Genomic DNA, 20,039 nt, shown 5'->3' on the forward strand with positions numbered 1-20,039 from the left:
CCCTACCTGTAGTAGGTAGAGGTGAATGAATCTGCTACAGCAGGTATCTGGGCACAATGCACGCACCACAATGGGATTTCAGGGCCCCAAACCACTGACTCACCCACAATTTGCGTCAAAATCCCATTCACTCAGTTCATCCGTGGTTAGTGCCGGCGCACGGGCTTTTTACGCTGTCAAATCCCTGACACACCGTCAGGATTCATCTCCATTCGGAAGCCTCAGCAAACTTTGGGTGGACACGGGGATCAAACCAGGGAGCGGAGAGAAGGCAAAGAGAGAGCGGGAGTGGAGGAAAGTGAAGAGTAAGTGCTTTCTTGGAGATTTCTGCATCTGTAGCTCTCAAGCTGCTGAGGTAGTCAATCAGCCATTTAGTAGTTACTGTATTTACTTTAATTCCTCTTCAGAAGCCTGCACACAGGCGTGCAGCAGATAGCGCCTTTATTACATGGGTGGGATGAAAAGAGGAATGGCTTTAATATTGAGTTTGTTCCACATTTTCATTTTAGTAGATGGGTTTTTCTCATTGATGCAAAGGGGAGTCAGTAGGCACACAAAAACACACTAATCACAAGTCCTGACTTCCTTTTGCTTTAAAAGAAAGAAAACAGGGGGAACTGTCTGTAGCTCTATCAGAGCAGAGATTTTTTCTTTTTCTTTTTTTTTTTTTTTTTGCTAGGGAGGCAGGGTTTTAGAATAAAATCCCCATCCATCTTGACGAGTTTCGAAAACAAACGCAATCTGGTTGAGCAAACCCATTAGAAAGCGCAGTGTTTGTCTGCTTCTGAAATGCAGTAAGACGTGCAACGCTTGTGCAAGAGCTTACACAGATTAAAGTGTTTACCAAACATCAAGGTCCTCTGCACTGACTTTACTGAGGGGGGGCCCCTTCACCGCAGCCATTCTCCTCCCATCCAAGTGGTTTGTTGATATAGCGCAAGCTAACAGTAGCCAAAGCTATTAGCCAAGGAATGGAGGGAAAGGATGCAAACAAGGCCGAGACAACAAGGGAAGAGCTGGATAAATAAAGCCTCGGATGAAATCGGTACTCTGTGCTGCTTCTGTTTATTTAACGGGGGCCGAGCTGTTGGCTCTGTCACTGGGAAAATTATGGAGGCTACGCAACATGACGAGCAGCTTTTAGTGGAAGGGACGATGGCAGTAACGCAGTAGAAAGCCGCTGTGCATCATGTCAGGCTCTGAAGCGTGGCCGGGGCAGGCAGGAAATTCACATTTAAGGTGTCGGTGTCGATAACACACAGTCAATACAGTGCGACAGGTGTCGTGTTTACTCAGTAATGCTTTCGCTCACAGACCCAGTTTGCTAAAAGAACGAGGTTTCTGTAACCAGCCTGCAGAGAGGATTAACCCAAACCTGATATCCAAAGACATATGTACACATCTCCTTAATACACACACCACCAAAAGGCCTCTTGTGGAACTCCAGATGTTTACCTGTCAAAACGAAGGCTGTTGGTTATCCACATAACACAAAGCATCTAAACATTTAATAAAAGGTACCTCGATAATCATCTCTCTACTCCCTCTCTAGATTAATTAGTGGCTGTGGCGGGCCTACATGCCACGTAATGTGGTTATATATGATGCACCTTGTCCCCCCTGAGAACTGCTAATGAATGGCTTCTTTGCTGAGAAAATATCCTACAGCCCTTGGTGGCAGTCACCTTTCCTGACCATTGGCCCTACCCCTCTTAAGCCCCTCCCCATACCTGTCCCCTGGCTTGCGTATGTTATTGTATATTACTCTCCCTAAATGCAACTTACTTAAGCATCATAACCCCAACTTCTTAGAGTGGAACTAAAAAAAAAAAAAAATCCAAAGGAAAGAAAAAAAATGTCTGATTTTACCTCTTCTTTCTCTGACGTACATCCAGATTGCCCGCCCTGTCCTGTGTTTTAAGATACTAACTAAGAGAAATGTATTGACGTTAACTAATAATAAAGGCATTTATTATTAGTTAAATGAAGGTGGTGACACTTTTGCCTATAAACTGTCCCCCCCCTCCTCTGTCTGCCTCAGTGTGTGCTTTTCTGGTTGTTCATATTTGATAGTGTGAGAACTTTAATGCTTTCCTTTCTTGCTGCTAATCTTTTTATTATTATTCATTTTTCGCCTTTTGTACATATATGATAATCCACATATATGTGAACCTCTCTGTTTCTTTTTCTGACAATGTCTCAAATTTAAACTGCTAATTTGTTAAGAAGCCTATGCCAATGTTTTTTTAACTGATCCCCACACCCACCCCACCCACCCCCCCCAATTAGAATAAAACTTCCTCTTTTCTCTATGAACTAATTAGCGTTTCGTAAACAGCAGAAGGTTCCTAAGATTGGGTATCAAAACCACGCAGCTGCATTGAGATTTCATAGAGAAAAAGAGAAGCTCCCTCCAAACTAGACCTCACCACTATCTGTGAGAGCCGCTCCAAACTGTTTCCGTGCCGATCTCGAACATCGACCTGTTGCTTAATCGCTCTCTCTGATTGAAATTTGGATTGAATCGATGAACGAGTCTTAATTTTGTGCATGGCAAGAAGTTGCAGCTTAGGGTTTGTAAAACTGTCAGTGTTGAGAGTGCTGTTCTCTTTTGTAGATGGGCATGTATATGCTCATTGTTGTATATCCCCATCCCTTCCTTACAGCCAAAAGCTCTAATGCCGCCCGACCGCTTCGTGCCGCCTTTACATGGACATGGCAACTGATGTACAACGTTCACCCCCATCTATGTCATTTCCTTCCTAGTATGTTCATAGGGTCCCACCCCCCGTCTCACACTCCCTCCTCCCGAACCCTTTACGTAGAGATTCTAAGATATGTACAGTCATCCATTTGTTCATAACTGATGAACAAGCTAAAGCCAAGTGAACAAAAAAAAAGAAAGAAAAAGAGTACTTTAATCAGGCTGTAGATATTTATGGAGAGACTTATAAATCAAAGCAAGAATTATAGATATACTGTTTTCTTTTGTCTACAAAATGAGTCTGAAAAGTCCAAAAAAAAATAACAAAAAAAAAAGAAGATATCCTGAACAGAATGGTGAAGATTATTTTCATGTCATGATGTGTGGATGTATGTGTTGTTGCCTCCCTGTACCATCCTGTCTAAAAAAAAAAAAAAGAGAGAGAAATATATACTACTTAAACAGAAAATGTTAAAAAGAAACTAACCTAACTTGTCCAAAGGCATTCTTACACAACTTTCTTTTGTAAATTTTTTTTTTCTTCCTGCCAAAATCATGCGGGCAATTTGTTGATGTAAGTTGACAAAACTGATGGTATGCTTTCTTCCTTTTGAAAACTGTTTTATCTTTTTTTGTAGGCTTTTTGATTTTCCGAGCTGACTTTGGTTTTTTTTGTTTTTCTTTACCTGTTTTCTACTTCTTACTAATCCTTTCTCTAAATAGCTCTATCTGTGGCTTACTTGTGAATGTTTACTACAATGTTTGCTCTAACTCTGAACTCTTTTTTTGTTTGTTTGTTTTGTTTTTGTAATGCCTTAATTATTATTTTTGGTTTTTCCTTATTTCTGTTGTGTTCCTTTTTTTCTTTATTGTTCCAAAAGGTTGCATCTCTTTATAGTGCCCTGTTTGTGAGCCTTTGCAATGTACAAACATCCACTTTGGCAAGAGGATAAGCAGCTTCAATAGACATCTGAATGTTTCAAAGTCTTGTAGAAGTCCAACAACAGGTTTAACCAATAAAGCCAAATTAATTTATTATAAAGAGGCAGACACATGTGGAAGCATGTCTCTGTCCTTTGATCTTACATGTGAATAATTAATAACATCCCACTGCTGTTACAAGCCGTTACAAGCCAGCAAACATTCAGGTGTCGCTGAACTGCCCGGTGACTTTGTGCCACTGTGGTAACTGTAGGGGTCAAAAGGCAAGAGGCTAGGACAAATAGGGGGAGCCCACTAATGCTGAGGGCAAGAAAGGTTCACTCAGTTACAACCACATTTGCGCTGCGACTTTAGCGGGTAGCGTTTGCAGGTCGGTCTGGTAGATCTAAACTGCCGATCAGGTTCTTAAGAGGCACGAGATTTTGTTTTGGGACTTTGGAGCGCTTCCAGTTCAAAAACATAACCTTTCATTTTTTCATCATTGCGATGCACGAGCTTGTTAGTATTTGTTGGCCCGTGTAGGTCAGCAGGGTTAAAAGGCGCCGCTCTGAGCAGCTACAGTATATGAAACACCTTACAAATAGTTTCTCATTTCAGACTTAGTTAACTTGCTTTCAGGCCCACTGGCTTGCACTTGAATTGCAAAACAAATGCTAATACCCTCTGCTTCTTTTTTTATCCACAGAGCACATCTCTTGGTGCTCGTAGTTTTAGGCTAAAAAGGATTTACACTTGAAGATAAATGAAACATGCCTCTTAAAAGCCTGAGCTAGTCATTTATGTGCAGATATATGCAGAACTAATACGAGGGCCGCAGACTCTATGGCATCGCAAGTAATTCCCACCTTTGTATGCAGTGGCGGTACGTGCAGCACATACAGTAGAACGCATGATGGCTAGTTAATATGAGGTGTCAGTTTAATGTGGCTCACCCTTGTGCATCCCTCAAAGCCTTTTGATGCAATGTATACTTAATTTATGGCTGTTGTTTTCTATCAGTTTGGGTCTTGTTTGGTTCTAAGTTTCATTGTTTTTGCACTGGTACAGTGTTTCTTTTGTTTGTTTCTTTTCTTTCTGTTTCTCTTCAGTATTTTTCCTCCCTATGTTAAGCTTTGCTTTTTAGATTTTTTGTTTACCGATTCTTTTGGTGCTTGACTGCTTCTTGCTTTGCTGATGGAAGGCTTTCTGCCACCTGACTGCTTCTTCTTTCTGTTTCACTTTCCAGGAGGGGAGCTAGTTATCCCCGTGCTAGTCGAGGACCCCATAGACATCCCTTCTGTATCCACCCGTTCTCCCTTCATCCCCCTCCCCCCAACCCTCCGCCCTGTCCTCACCATTATTGAGACCACCAAAGAATCCTTGGCCATGGCCACTGAGGCGGGGGTACCTTGCTTGTCGGACCGAGGCAGCGATGATTGTGATGATGGTGATGGTGGTGATGATGGTGATGATGATGATGATGATGGCATGGTGATTTCGGGGTTTGGCTCTGGCGAAGCTTTCGACTCTAGCCTGCCCCCGACTGACGATGAAGATTTTTACACCACCTTCTCCCTGGTAACAGATAAGATCTTGACCACATCGGCCTATGAAGGCGGCTACAAAGCCCTCGCGCCCAAGTGGGAGGCCAAGGACTTGAGGCCTAGCAAAGCCTCTGAGGCAGGTAGGACTACACCCACCTCGCCTCTGCCCGACCTCCGGGGCACGCCGCCGGCGGCGGTCCCCTCGGACACGCCACCCAAGCTGCCTGCCGGGAAAATGAACAACCGCGAGGTAAAACCCCCGCAGCCGGACATAGTCCTGCTGCCCCTGCCCACGTCCTTCGATCTGGACGGCACCAAGCCACGAGGCCCCTTCATCACCTCGCCCATGCTGCGCACAGTGCCTGCCGCCCTGCCCACAGTGCCCGGCGTGGTGCGGCGGGTGCCTCCGGGGGCCTCAGAGGTGATCCGGGAATCCAGCAGTACCACGGGCATGGTGGTGGGCATTGTCTCAGCCGCCGCCCTCTGCATCCTCATTCTCCTCTACGCCATGTACAAGTACAGGAACAGGGACGAGGGTTCCTACCAGGTGGACGAAACACGCAACTACATCAGCAACTCGGCGCAAACCAATGGCGCTGTGGTGAAGGATAAAACACCCAGCGGCAGCGCCAAAGGCAGTGCCAGTAGCAAGAGACCGAAAGACAAGGACAAGGAATATTATGTATAGAAATCAAGTCATTTCCCAACCCATGAAACAACAAACTGTTTGGAACAAAGTTAAGAACATTTTGACAGTACCATATTGGCAACTGTGATTTAAAAAGAATAAAATCGCTTTAGAACTCAAGACTTACTGAGTCACTGAAACATTTACAAAAAGAACTTTGGCTTATGGAAGCACACTTACTATTGTAAGCATTACAGAGAGACAATGCAGTACGACTTCACCGGGACTCAGCGTGAACATTTTTAAGGAGTCCCTGCTGGAGACATTTGGCAGTGTGAATAACATCACTTTAGCACCCACACGACCCCAAGTGACTGTCAAAGAGGTGTGTGATCCTTGGAGTTCTTATGACCTTGTCCATTGTAACCCTGTAAAATACGATCACTGTCATTTCGGCCATTCTGAGCATGCATGTGAGGTGTATGTGATGTGGTGCTGGCATCTGTGTAAGTGAGGGACCTCAAGAAACAATGATTGTTGGGAAACTTGGAAGTCAAACCCTGATTTCACGTTGCAAAGCGGTTTCATTAAATGTAGCTTTCATGGATGCGATATGAGGTAAAGTATACGTGTACTAAAAGCTGTCTTTTTATTTCTAGCTTTTCTTTTGTTTTTTATTGAATAGTTTATATATTTATTTATTGAATTTCAGTTTGTTTGGTTTTTTGGTTTTTTAAGGATGATGGCCGGTCAGGGTTGACTAGGCAGAGCTCAGCAGGATGTAATACAGTAATGTATTTCAATATTTCTCCCTCCCTCACATCTCAATTTAAAGATTGGACTGCTGTGCACGGCATCCAAATTCTAGATGGCGTTCAAGCGTGCAGGAGTGGATCCACCAGGCAAACTGTACAATGCATTGTTATTTCTCTGAGTTCAAAATGTCTGTTAGCATTTGTTTTCTTTTCCCTTTTTCATTTTTTTTTTCCTTCTGCTTCCTTTTACATTCACTGATACAACCATGAATTGTGTCTGATGAAGATGTAATTGTCACAATCGTAAAGAAAAGAAAAAAAAAATATCCAGGCTGAAGACGTACTCCGGTGTGAACAAGTGTGATGCTATCTGTTGTCACAGACTACTGTGTCAAAAACAGCAAACATGTTTACATATTTTATTACATCTAGCCGTCGTGCTTTGCAGGTCAGATGTTGTACAGAAGATTCAAGTTCCTGTTGGGTTCTTTTTTTTTTTTATCCTCTTCTCGTATAGATGGACCATTTGATTTGATTTTTTCTGCTGTAGCAACATGACTCAAAAAAAAAAAAAAACAAACAAACAAAAGAAAGAAAAAGAAAATTTTTTATTCTTTTGCCTGGAGATGAGAAATGATGTGCACAGGAACATTTGTTTAGGCAGGGAACAAATGCTGTTAGATGAGAAGCCTGGTCTCTCTGGATGGTGTTTCTCTTCAGCCGCATGAATATTTGACCGTCGGAAGCTGTCAGTCGGATAGAAGACGCCTCCCTCAGATCTTTGTGTTAGGGACTCCTCCTTATTCTGAAGTTGCTTTCATCATGTTATTTATTTATTTTTTTATTGGAAATTTAAAAGAAAAAAAAAACAGAAACAAGAGAATAAAGACAGATTATGATGGATTTGGAGATCTGTTGCTAGCACCTTACTGACTTTCAGGTGTTTCTTTAGTTCCTTTTCTTTTTTTACTGTATCGTCTCGTCCGATCAACTTGTCGTTTTTTTTGCTTTTAATTTTTTTTTTTTCTGTTATTGTATAGCTAATTTCATGTTTCATTTATACAACATTATCTTCCGGCAATATGTTGTTGTTGTTTTTTTATGTCATTATTTATTGCTGAAATTATTTGTCCTCCTTCATTTTCATGCAGATCAGTCAGTGTGTATGTTCACTTTGATTTTTTTTTTTTTTTTTTTGTGTTGATATTTGGCTTTTTCAACCAGTTAATTATTGTCTTCTGCTCCTTTTGACTCCAAACAATTCCCAGAAATAAAAAAAAAAAAGTTGTTCCCAAACTTTTTGGATGTTAGACTGCCGCCTGCTGTCACTCACTCGTCCATGCTGTGCTAAAGAAAGACAGGAGGCGACACTGAAAGAGGATGGAGATAGATTCTATCTGAGGCCATTCACCGAAGCACAATTTCTCATCCATTTGTTATCACTTCACTGATTTCCTTTTATACCAAAAAGTGGCACCATTTCTATTCAAATGAAGTCCAGAGCAGAGCAGCTCGACGCTGTCATTTACCTATAGATGATTATGCAAATTCGTACACTGTTCATCGATGCAACAAGAGAAAAAGGGATGAGGGGAGGAAATGATTATTAGAGGGTCCAGAGTCTTCACAACATTGGAGGAATGGCTTTTGGGTTTCAGAGTTGAGTCTTTGTGAGAGCGCGCAGCCAAATGAGATTCTTCACAACCATATGGCCGGGTTATGAGCTACTCAATGGCGGCGGCACCTGCTTTCCCAGCTCGTTTTTACACTGTCCATATTTCGTGCAAATGGGCCTTCACAGAGCTGGTCATTAACTTGCAATAGCCCATTGATGTAGGATATCAGAGTGCCGTGTGTGAGTATATCCAGCTCACACAATGACTACATATGAACTCATTCATCCTGCCACAGGCTATGGGAACAAGGAGGCCGGCAGGGGTTCGTTCAACTGACTGAGGAGTGCTTTCTATTTAAAATAAAAATAAAAAATTATTTATATATTCTAAGGCAGAGAGATTCTTCTTTGCAGCCCTCCCCAAAAATGTGAGGAAATTTGCTCTGCTTAAGTCAACACAATAAAAAGTTAATGTGTAAGGAAACGGCATTCATTTTAACAAGCAGCGACATTCAGTCCTCACTCCGTCTTACTGCAGCTGTGCCTCACAAAGGCGGAGAGCAGCGAAATCAATATGAGAAGGGTGTCACTCGTATGACAAACCCCATTCAGCTCAGTTCGCCTCAGCTTTACGGAGCACGTTGGGCTTTTGCGCCCTTGCTGCTCTCGTATTGTTGTTTTAAGGCATAGCAAGCAGCTGATTCTACAAAAATACCCCTCAAACTACAAAGATGTCATCTATTCTGCACCAAATGGCAGAGAGAGAGACCATGTGGTTTCTCACCTTTTTAACACGTGACAAAGGTAATAGTAAAAATTTTAAGGAGAGCTGCTTTGCCTACAACAATCTCTGATGCTAGCATTTAGACGTCTCCCTTTGCCAGAGTGGAACATCAGCCTCCATCTCACCCTCTCCCCGGCACCTCCTCTGTTCTCTGCATGTCCTCCTTCACTACATCCATGAATCTCCTCTGAGGTCTTCTTTTTTTCCTCCTGCCTGCCAGCTCCATATTCAACATCCTCTGTCTAATATATCCACTATCCCTCCTCTGCACATGTCCAAGCCATCTCAGCCTTGCCTCTCTAACTTTGTCTCCAAACCGCTCAACCTGAGCTGTCCCTCTGATGTACTCACTTCTAATCCTGTCCCTCCTGCTCACTCCCAACGAAAACCTTTGTATCTTTAACTCTGCTGCCACCAGCTACACCTCCTCTTATTTGATGCCTGGCATACAGATTAAGAAAAGGTCGGAGCTGCCAGGCAGTGTTTCCCACTCTTTACAGGGGCAGGCCGTCAAGACATGTTAACAGCCATCCAAATATATTTGATGACTCATGTCAGCATTATTTTATTTTCATTATTATTGTTTTGTTAATTGGCTGATTGTTTAAACAGAATTCGGCTGTTTCACCAGTGTCTTATCCCGTAGTTGATTCCAGCTCCACTGCCTTGCGCTTCACCTGCAGGGCCAGTCTAACCAGAGTCTGCAGCAGCTGGAAACACTAAACCATTTTAAGGCTGTGAGCTGATTATAATTATCACAATCATGTCTTTTTGAAACCAGACAACACAAGACTTATCAAACATACCCTGCAGTCCTATTTTATTCTAAAAAGGACCATCATTTACTGAATGGACTTTGTGCTGTAACAAATAAGTCTTGAAATAAGTGATTGAGACCATAACCTCATCAAGCAGGTGTTTACTCGGGTCATAAATTAAATGAGATGTAGGTTTATTTTCTCATAGACTTCTGTACAATCAGATGTCTTTTTTGCATCCAAAGAAGTCGCCACCTGCTGGCTGCTGCAAAGAACACAGGTTTAAACCTCTCCCACACTTTGCTTTTCAGATCGAGGGCTACGTCCATCTTTCATAGGCAGTCTATGAGCCAGCATTAGCTACAGCACAAGCTTGCTCTCATTGGTTTGTGTAGTTCACACTTTATTCACAGCAATTACACGGTTATATCATATTTGAAATTTCACAATAATGTTTAGTCTGGAGAAATTGTGCAGCTACTGTGTTTCACCCGTCTAAGATGGAAATCTGATCCACTTTCATTTATGATACAGTTCTTTGAAGCTTGCTTCCCAGTCCTGGTTAGCTCCTTTATAAGCCAACTGCCCTTTTTGAAATCACTCAATATTTATCTGGTCTTTTTTAAAGTTGAGCCGGAGGCTGCGGAGCACCGTGCACCAGTGGTGGAACTTTCCTACCTTTATCTCTCAGCTGTCAGAGCTGATTTGTGTTCAGGAGCATCTGTCACAGCCTCTTAGCCTCATTTACAACATTACACTGGAATGTAAATCTCAGCCTAATTGCGAGCTTGTTTGTAAAGAAAGGAGGCTGGTTTCATGGCAGTCAACAACCAGAAAATCCCCTTAATCCAAAATGTAACTGTCTCCTACATATTTTTATGACATGCTGCTAAAAAGTCTTTTTTTTTTTTTTCTCCCCACACTGCAGAGGGCAAAGATTAAAATAAAAGGCCAGCTCTGTGAGCCACTTAACACAACACTTAACAATAACATCAAGAGAAATGAGAAGCAAAACAAGCACCATGGAAGATAATTGCAGCATAAATCACAGTAGAAAATACAGAGAGTGAAGAAAAAAACACTCTATTTTAGTCAAATATTTTACCAAATAAAGAATAAGTAAATGTTTGCAATTATTATGATCCAAATGAATTCCACAAATAAGAACCATGTAGGAAACAAAGGCTCCTATAATGCCCGCTGGCACAGATCCTGAAAACTAGTGAGGTACTGCTATTTTCACAACCATTAGTCACGTTCAGGTTTACACCAGCAGGGTGCCAGAGGAAGAAACATATCCATTTGATATTCACAAGCCATTTGCTTACACAGTTGTTGGCTGACAAAGTTTATTGATTGGATTTTATGTGCAGCAACTACTTTTCCTTTTAGTCAAATTAGTAGAAGTAGATTACATCAATCCCTCTGATGTCGGCTGGATAATTCATATCTTAATTGACAGAAAAACAATTTACATTTGCTAATGGCTTTTTCCAAATGGCTTTCTGCGTGCATTTCACTGCATTAGGTTTGCTTTCGCCCCGTATAGGGCCTGTGGAACACCGACGAGGGAGCGGCGCAGCTCCCCCGTCATGCATTTAAAGGCTGACAGTTGACCTGTCATGAAATTTTACTTCAACTAATGAAGTGGTTAATTCCACTTAAAAGCTTTGCAGCGTGTTTTTCCCTTTCACATAAACAGCAGCTTTATAAGGGCAGCGTATCAGCCCCGTCACTGATTACAGGTGAAATGTGTTTTGTTGCTTCCCACACTGGAGCAGGATGCTGTAAAATACCGTTGCGTGCTGGGAACGTCTGCAGCTGTGGCATTTTATGGATCTCCTGTATAGATTGTAGAGATGGAGGGTGTTTTTTTTTTTTTTAAAGCATCTCAGTAAAGATTCAGGAGAGATGCTGTATCCTCCCTGGAACGAAGCAAAGCAGCTGTGAAGGCGACGGTGATCAGTCCTGACAGGTGAAATATGAGCCTGCTGACCTTAACTTATGAAGGGCGCGCACGCACATTCACACACAGACACACACACAGACACAAACGACAAAAAGGAAGAGCGTGTCTCCGTGGGTGTAGGTGTGTACATGCATTAGGTATGCTTAAGCCATATCAAAGTTTGCAGAAAAATGGCTTAGTGGTTGTGCATGTGTGGGTTAAGCATTCATATTCATATGTCTCAGTGGGTGCACACGGTGATACATTAGCAGAATAATCAGGTGTGTGTGTGTGTGTGTGTGTGTGTGTATATATATATATATATATATATATATATATATATATATATATATATATATATATATATATATATATGCACTTAATTCACTTTTGTGTCTCATTGCGAGGGGCACACCTCCTCCTATTCTTCCGCTCCATCACTCTGCAGCCAAAGCTTTCAGTTAGCTCCTCAGCCCTAATTAACTGCCAAGATATGAATGTGCTAATCTGGGCTCTAAATCTTCACTTCCACCGACAAAAGCTTTTACAGGCTGTCACAGCTGCATGATAAACAGCAGGGCTGCTGTCTTGCCCAGTGGACACAGTGCCATCTAGGGATCAGCTCTGGCACCTCTGGAGTCTTAAGACACGGATTACGCATACGTAATCATAATGCATTACAGCGTGGTTTGTTTTGTTTGTAGAATATTATGTCCAAAAATTCTTTATAGTTGTACTGAAGGCATTAGGAATCAGTACCAGAGGAAGTGTCTGGTCTGTTTTAGAGCCAAATACACTGCCCCCCAAAAAATTAAAGCAACACTTAATAATTTAATTTAATCAGAGTGCAGCATCATGTCAGTGAAATTTCTGGGATATTGATCTGGTCAGTAATTAGCAGAGGGGGTTGTTAATCAGTTTCAGCTGCTTTGGTGTTCATGAAATTAAAAGGTGCACTAGAAGAGCAACAATGAGACAACCCCCAAAAGGAATGGTCTGACAGGTGGAGGCCTCCAACATTTTTTCCTCCTCATCTGTTCTGACTGTTTTTTCACTAGTTTTGCATTTGACTAGGGTCACTGTCACTACTGGTAGCATGAAGTGATACCTGGACCCTACAGAGGTTGCACAGGTAGTCGAGCTCCTCCAGGATGGCACATCGATACGTGCCGTTGCCAGAAGTTATGCTGTGTCACCCAGCACAGTCTCAAGAGCATGGAGGAGATTCCAGGAGACAGTTGGTTCCTCTAGGAGAGCTGTAGGAGGTCCTCATTCCATCATCAGGATTGGTATCTGCTCCTTTCTGCAGGGAGGAACAGGATGCCAGAGCTGCAAAATGACCTCCAGCAGGTCACTGGTGTGAATGTCTCTGACCAAACAATCAGAAATAGACTTCAGTAAGGAGGCCCGGGGGCCTGACGTCCTGTAGTAGGCCCTGTGCTCACTGCCCAGGACTGTGGACTTTGACTGGCATTTGCCATAGAACGCCAGAATTAGCAGGACCATCACTGGCGTCCTGTGCTTTGCACAGATAAAAGCAGGTTCACCCTGAGCACATGTGACAGACACGGAAAAGCCATGGAGAATGTTATGCTGCCTATAACATCGTTCAGCATGACCAGTTTGGTGGTGGGTCAGTGATGGTCTGGGAAGGCATATCCTTGGAGGGACACACACACCTCTACAGGCTATTAGCCATGACTACCATTAGATATCAGGATGAAATCCTTGGACCCATTGTCAGACCCTACGCTGGTGCAGTGGGCCCTGGGTTCCTCCTGGTGCACAACAATGCTCGGCCTCATGTGGTGAGAGTATGCAGGCAGTTCCTGGAGGATGAAGGAATTGATAGTCCCCATGCTCGTCTGCCCGAAATCCAGTGGAATCACCTCTGGGACATCATGTTTCAGTCCATCCGATGCCACCAGGCTGCACCTCAGAGTGTCCAGGTGTTCAGTGATGCCCTGGTCCAGATCTGGGTGGAGATCCCCCAGACACCATTGTTTCTCTCATTAGGAGCCCCAACATTGTCAGGAATGCATACAAGTATGTGGGGGCCACACAAACTACTGTGTAGCTGCTGCAATGTAATAGCAGCAGCTAGCCTGCCACATCATTTTTTTCACTGTGATTTCCAGAGTATCTTTGAATTCAGCCCTTTGTAGGGTGATCATTTTCATTTCCATCAAACAATGTGGGATCCTTTCATTCCTAACATATTACCCAGGCCATATCAGTATAGATATCCAGATTGATTTTTTCCCATTGAGATCTCATGTCTTTTCAAAGTGTTCCTTTAATTTTTTTGAGCAGCGTATAATAACTTCAGTTTTATCTGAATTTAAATGTAAAACATTTTAGGTGTTCTAGGCCTAAATATCTTTGAGATACCAAGTGATCTGTGTCATCTGGCTTCACAGAAAAGTATATTTGAGTGTCACCTGCAAAGCAGTGAAAATGTATTGAGGCATAAGAGAAGCATGTATTAGATTAAAATAATAAGTCCTAGCACCGAGCCCTGTGGAACTCCGTAAGTAGCTTTTGTGTGCATAAAGGAGTCATTGTTTGCATGAAAAAAAATGAAGTGCAGTTCTTTTAATCCTAATCATAGGTTCTAGTCTGTAATAAAATGTATTGTTCAGTGGCGTCTCATGTAGCACTGCGACCCAACCTGGCATGTATTGAGAGAAGTCCCTTGTCTGGTGAATTTCCCTAAAGCTGTTTCTCTGCTTTTGTGTACTTTAGATCCTGATTGAAACTCTTCAAACAAATGAGAATTAAAATGAAGGATTTTTATAGGAAGTTATCACAAACACCAGGCTCTCTTTGAGCAGTTTGGTAAAGTACATCTAGTCTGTATTTTTAATTTACTGACACTGGAGTAATATTATCATAACTTTGAATTGATTACTATTGAAGTGGAACAAAATTCAAGCAGGCTAGTTTCCTCAGATTAATCTTGGTTGTAAAAACTACAGGCGAGCACCTGAGCTGCACACAAAGCCCCGCTCCACTGTTGCTCTGCAGTCAGGAGCATCAACAGGCTTGTGATGACAGAGGCGTGTGATGCCAGTGGAGGGTGCATGAGTACGTGGGTGCACATTTATCCTGTATGTCTGCATCTCCGTCTGTAAGTGTCAGTGAGTGATGTTCAAAACTGTGTGAGTGAGTGTGTGTGCGCTGTATCTACTACCTAGGGAGACAGGCCTCATATCCAAGCTTGACAGTGTGATTGGATCCAGTGAGAATCCCAATGAAGCAATAAGTATCTCAGCATCAGCTCTGCTCCCTGGGGTCTCCGCGCGCAGCTCGCAGGCCCGGCCCCAGCCCTGCCTGTTCAGACCAGATGGAAAGCGAGGCGGGGTGGGATCTGGGGAACGAAGAGAGGCAGGTGAACCTCAAACCCTTTCAGCTACTGTGAAGGTGACTGCAGCAAAACAAGGTGATGGTTGCAGATAATTGTTGATGCTGTCTGATGAGGTGTGTGTGTGTGTGTGTGAGAGGTTGGGGGGGGCGTATGTCAAACATTCTGTGTTTGAACACAGAAGACGTTCAGAAACACCAGATTCACAAAAAATTCATTTTTATCACAACCATGAAAAAAACTTAAATTCAGTTTTATTTCACCTCAAGGTGCTTGTGACATGAATTTGACTCCTGAATTCAGATACTGAGGACCTTGAATTTATGAGGACTGTGAAGCCAGCAGATAAAACAGGACTCGGCACACAGAAACACAAATGTGCACCACCAAGATTAGGCTGCACCAACTATTAGTAAATCTGCCGGATGAAGGTTCTTGGTAGTGCTTTGCTAAAATGTTTGAACTGACTGCTGCTACATACTTGCAGCTAACTGGTGAAGCGTTATTGTGTGGACACCTCCCCATGAAAGATTTTTCCAGGCGCACACAGTTTGAAGAAGACCCGAGCTTAGTCCTTACCTGAACTGGAAATGCTAGAAATGTCTGGCATCTGTGCAGTACTTTTGTAGTCTTACTGACCACTCACTGATCCACTGACCAAGCTATCACACATAGATCACCACATACACCTTGGTGCCAATTAACTTGTCTTTAGGTGTCCTTGGACTGTGAAAATAAAGCCATGCAGGCACAGGGAAAACATGTAAATTCATCAGAGAAGATGAGGCGACCAGAAGATTGAAGCCCAAACCCATCTTGCTGTGGGGCAACATTGGGCAAGTTCTGGAATACTTTAAGCTGCTGCCACCATAGGTTCAAGAAAAAGGATGTTCACATGGACTTCATACACTGTTATATTTTAGCATGACTGCTACAACAGTTTTAGGGGCTTATATATTAAACTTTAGTGCCACTTCCTTGGAAATGTATCGGCATTCCTGCAAAGAGAAATATGTGCAGCACGGGAAAGAAAAAAACTCACAGATATTAAAATTTTCCACTGATCTAGCGGACACTGTTGTCTTTTCATTCACTTAGCCACAGTCAGTTAATACTTCCACTTGGTGGTTTATCAGTGGTAAAAACACTATATTGCCAAAAGCATTCACTCACCCATCCAAATCATTGAATTCAGGGGTGCCATGATAGGATGCCACCTGTGCAACAAGTCCAGCTGTGAAATTTCCTCACTACTAAATATTCCACAGTCATCTGTTAGCGGTACAACAATGTTGAAGCGATGGAGAACAACAGCAATGTCGAACAGTGCACAGAGGTCACCAACTTTCTGCAGTCAATCGCTGCAGACCTTCAAACTTCATGTGGTTTTCTGATTAGCTCAAGAACAGTCGCTTAAGAATGAGACGTCACTAAAGTGTGTGTGAAGACAGACGAGTGAATACTCCTGGTAGTATAGTGTATTTAGTAATGAGAAATCTCTGCAATAACAACTTTCGTCTGGTTTAATTTAGCGACTCACCTTTTTTGTAACATTTTCAGTGTCACTAAGCTGCTGCAGGTGTAGCTGGGTATTTTTTCCAGGTTGCAGTAGGTCATGTGACAGTAGGAGCCTTTTCTTCTGACTCCTTGGAGACTGTCCTAAAGAATTCCCTCTCGCTGGATTTCCAGGTGAGACATAGTCCAGAATGAATGGGGCCCTGGGGAGCTGTAGCCAGAGGTGGCAAAAGTACTGACATTCTGTACTTCAGTAGAAGTACTTGTGTTAAAAAATACTTTGGTAAAAGTCGAAGTACTGGTTCAACTTCTGTACTTAAGTAAAAGTTAAAAAGTACAGGCTCTGAAAGTACTCAAAGTAAAAGTAGTTCTTTGGAGGACGTTTCTACCTGCTATCTTTGTGTAAAACTAACTGAACCTCATTATATATTATTGTAATAATATAAAATAATATTACATGAGAATACAAACGTTATTCCAATCTAAATTTTAATCCTAATGAATGCACTCAGCTTGAAACTGTTATGTAGGACACAAACTGTGAAAGGGAATTTAAACACAGCTCTATTCTCTGTGTCCTCCATAGTAGAGGGTGACTGTGCCTCCACCTAAACCCACACATGAGGATACTCAGGGGTTACAGTGGGATTCAGAAGGTGGAGGAACCCTAAGATCAGCTGTAGTGGCTCTGCATGGAGAGAAAAATCACAGCTTTCTATTGTGAGCTGCAGTAAATGATGTTGGTGTGCAGGCTGTGATCAGCTGACCTGCTGCTGCTGCTCTGAGGTTTGCTGCTCTGTGTGGATGGACTGAACTCACAAAGATGTAACCCAGTATTTCACAGCTATCTGAGCTGATCTCCATCCCCTACACTGACAGCATACAGGCTGTAGAAATGTTGGATTCAGTGATCTCAGCATCAGCAGCTTTGATTCAAACTCATCTCTGCTGCACTGATGTAACCTGTAACTGTGACCATCAACACAGACAGTACACCAACACAGAACTTTACTGTAAATACGGTACAACAAGCTGACCTATTTATTACACACTAAACTGCAGTATTTTCATACAATCTTTGAATTACACAGTCAGCATACTTCAGTTTGCTTTCCAGTCCTTACTTCTACCTCTCTTCTTCCTCTCCTGTCCTCTTTCTTACATCTGAGTGAACTTCTCTCTCTTTTCTCTCCCTGAAATACTCTTCTTTTAGCTAGCAGACACACTGTGTGACAAACTGCACACACTTTGTGTGTTTGCTGATATTTGTTGAGCATTTAGAAACGTTGCATTTACCTTTCATTTCCTCTTCAGTGGCGCTAGCTAAGCTGTTTATGTCCCGCAGCGCAACTTACGGACTCGGTCCGGCCCGCTGTAACCCCTGATTACAGCGCTATAAATGATACATTAAATATATGGGTTTGCGCATTTAATCCCTTTGTACCCAATAAGCCCCGGTGATGGAGGATACACCAGTATGATTGTCTCTAATGTGTTATTATTCCTCCTTTAGGCTCAGATCGTTTGATTTGTGACGGCGCACTGACCGGAAATGCAAACTTCTCTCTGACGTGTTAAAAAGTAACGAGTCTGTTTTGAAAATGTAAGAAGTAGAAAGTACAGATACTTGTGTAAAAATGTAGGGAGTAAAAGTAAAAAGTAGTCAGAAAAATAAATACTCAAGTAAAGTACAGATACCTGAAAAATCTACTTAAGCACAGTAACGAAGTATTTGTACTTCGTTACTTCCCACCTCTGGCTATAGCCATATAGTTTGGTTTTCAGAGCAGGTTTGATTAAACTACAGTACCTTTCTGTAAGTGTTCGGGACGCCAGCATCTGTGACGCATTATACAACATCCATGAACTGCAGCGTCCATCGCCACCAGTTGTTTCTTAGCTTACATGTAAGTTATTGTTGTGGTTTCACATCTAACTATGGTTTAGAACATGGTGCCATAAAAGCAGCTCATCAGCAGAATGGTAACATTTTATGGGCAAAATTGGCTTTCGTTTAAGAAAAACTGAGACATTAGTAAATCATAATTAACGAGCTCCCCCTGTTTAGTTTTGGGCCGATCCACCACCTTTCTCATCATCATCCTCATCCCATGAGGCAAGATCTTGATCTCGATGGAAGGCCAAATGACTGATATCATTTACTTATAATTTAGAACTTGTAGCTTTCTTCACATATCTCCCTTATTTGACATGGATGTTCACCTATTCACAACTTTAAGCATTAATTAAGCATTAATCTACCCGCTCTTCACCATGCCAGTTTTTTTTTAAACATAATTTCCCCACAGCTGTTCAAATCTGTCTAAGGTAGCCAAATTCTATTCCTGCCTGTTCCAGTTGGTCACTCATATTGCAGCAGCTGCACAGAGCAGGTTTCATCATTTGTTTTGTGTATTTCATCCAAACACTGTTTCAAAATCAGTGCTGTATGAAATTAAAGTATAATACGCTAATTAGAAATGTGCACAGGTGGAATCCAAAGAGAAGTTTATACTCTGCAGGGGGGGCGTGGGAGCGAGTGCGCTTATCTCCCCTCTGCAGGCTACACACATACTCATGTGATGTAGGGAGCGATAATGACACTGAATCTGTGGCTGTTAGAACCACATCACTCAAGTCACTTCACAACTAGGTCGTAGCAGTCTCCCACCAGTTGCTGTGAGCCTGTGCGGGGCTGCTCCATATGATTTAGCACAGGTCCTCACAAACGATGACACTTGATCGTTGCATAAAGGATGCGGCGAGCCTCCCGCTCACAGTGCCAAGAGAGGTCATTCTGACATCACCGCCGGCAGCCTGGATGGGTGCTCCTCCACCTGTCTGCCATTAAACATGGAAATCACTGCACTCACCCGTGACTGTTGAATATTCAGTGAGCAAACACAGTGTACGGCACTTCATCTTATTTTAAAATGGGTTATAAATACAAATTGTTGCACAACAATTGCACAAAAACATGATTTTTTTTTTCCCCTAAGCCCAGGAGAAAATGAGGTTGATACAGAGACTCAGCTGCAATAACCCATTCACTTATTGAACGACAGCGGCTGGATACACTCTCAGCCTCCGGGCTTAAACGAAAAAGCAGAGCATGGCTGCCTGATTGAATGGGTTTGTAATGCAAGCCAAATAGGTTTGTTCTAATGGGAATCAGCCTTGGTGACGGCTGCAGAGGCTTACGCCAGCACTATAACAGCAGTAAGCAGTAGGGGCAAACACCCCATTGCTCCCAGATTGGCTCTGAGAGGCAGAAGCAACACTAAGGGGCTGCTGTGTTTACTAATGGTTGCTTTAGTGGGGTAATACTCAATGAACCTTAACTTTAGGAATCTGTAGTTCAGAGAAAAGGGGTGAGTTTGTTTTGCGTGCGTGTGTCACTCGCGCCGCACGTTCAAGCGTATGTACAACTTCATTGAACAAGACAAAATTTTGAAGAGCTGCAGTGATGCAGAGGTCGCCCAATGATCTGAATGTCCAAGAGA

The 20,039-nt window shown here is 42.6% G+C and overlaps 1 protein-coding gene across 3 annotated transcripts in view; it reads left to right on the top strand.

Moving 5' to 3' along the window:
• The window catches only part of nrxn3b (neurexin 3b), a 310,461-nt gene extending 302,613 nt beyond the window's left edge, over positions 1–7,848 (top strand). For all 3 annotated transcript variants that reach the window (XM_030720979.1, XM_030720980.1, XM_030720981.1), the window contains one exon: positions 4,872–7,848. In XM_030720979.1, coding sequence (XP_030576839.1) covers positions 4,872–5,857 — 986 coding nt within the window. In that variant the 3' untranslated portion in view covers positions 5,858–7,848. The remainder of the gene's footprint in view (positions 1–4,871) is intronic.
• The last annotated feature ends 12,191 nt before the right edge of the window (positions 7,849–20,039 follow it).

Source organism: Archocentrus centrarchus, chromosome 24, assembly GCF_007364275.1.
Source record: "Archocentrus centrarchus isolate MPI-CPG fArcCen1 chromosome 24, fArcCen1, whole genome shotgun sequence".
NCBI classification, from domain to species: domain Eukaryota; kingdom Metazoa; phylum Chordata; class Actinopteri; order Cichliformes; family Cichlidae; genus Archocentrus; species Archocentrus centrarchus.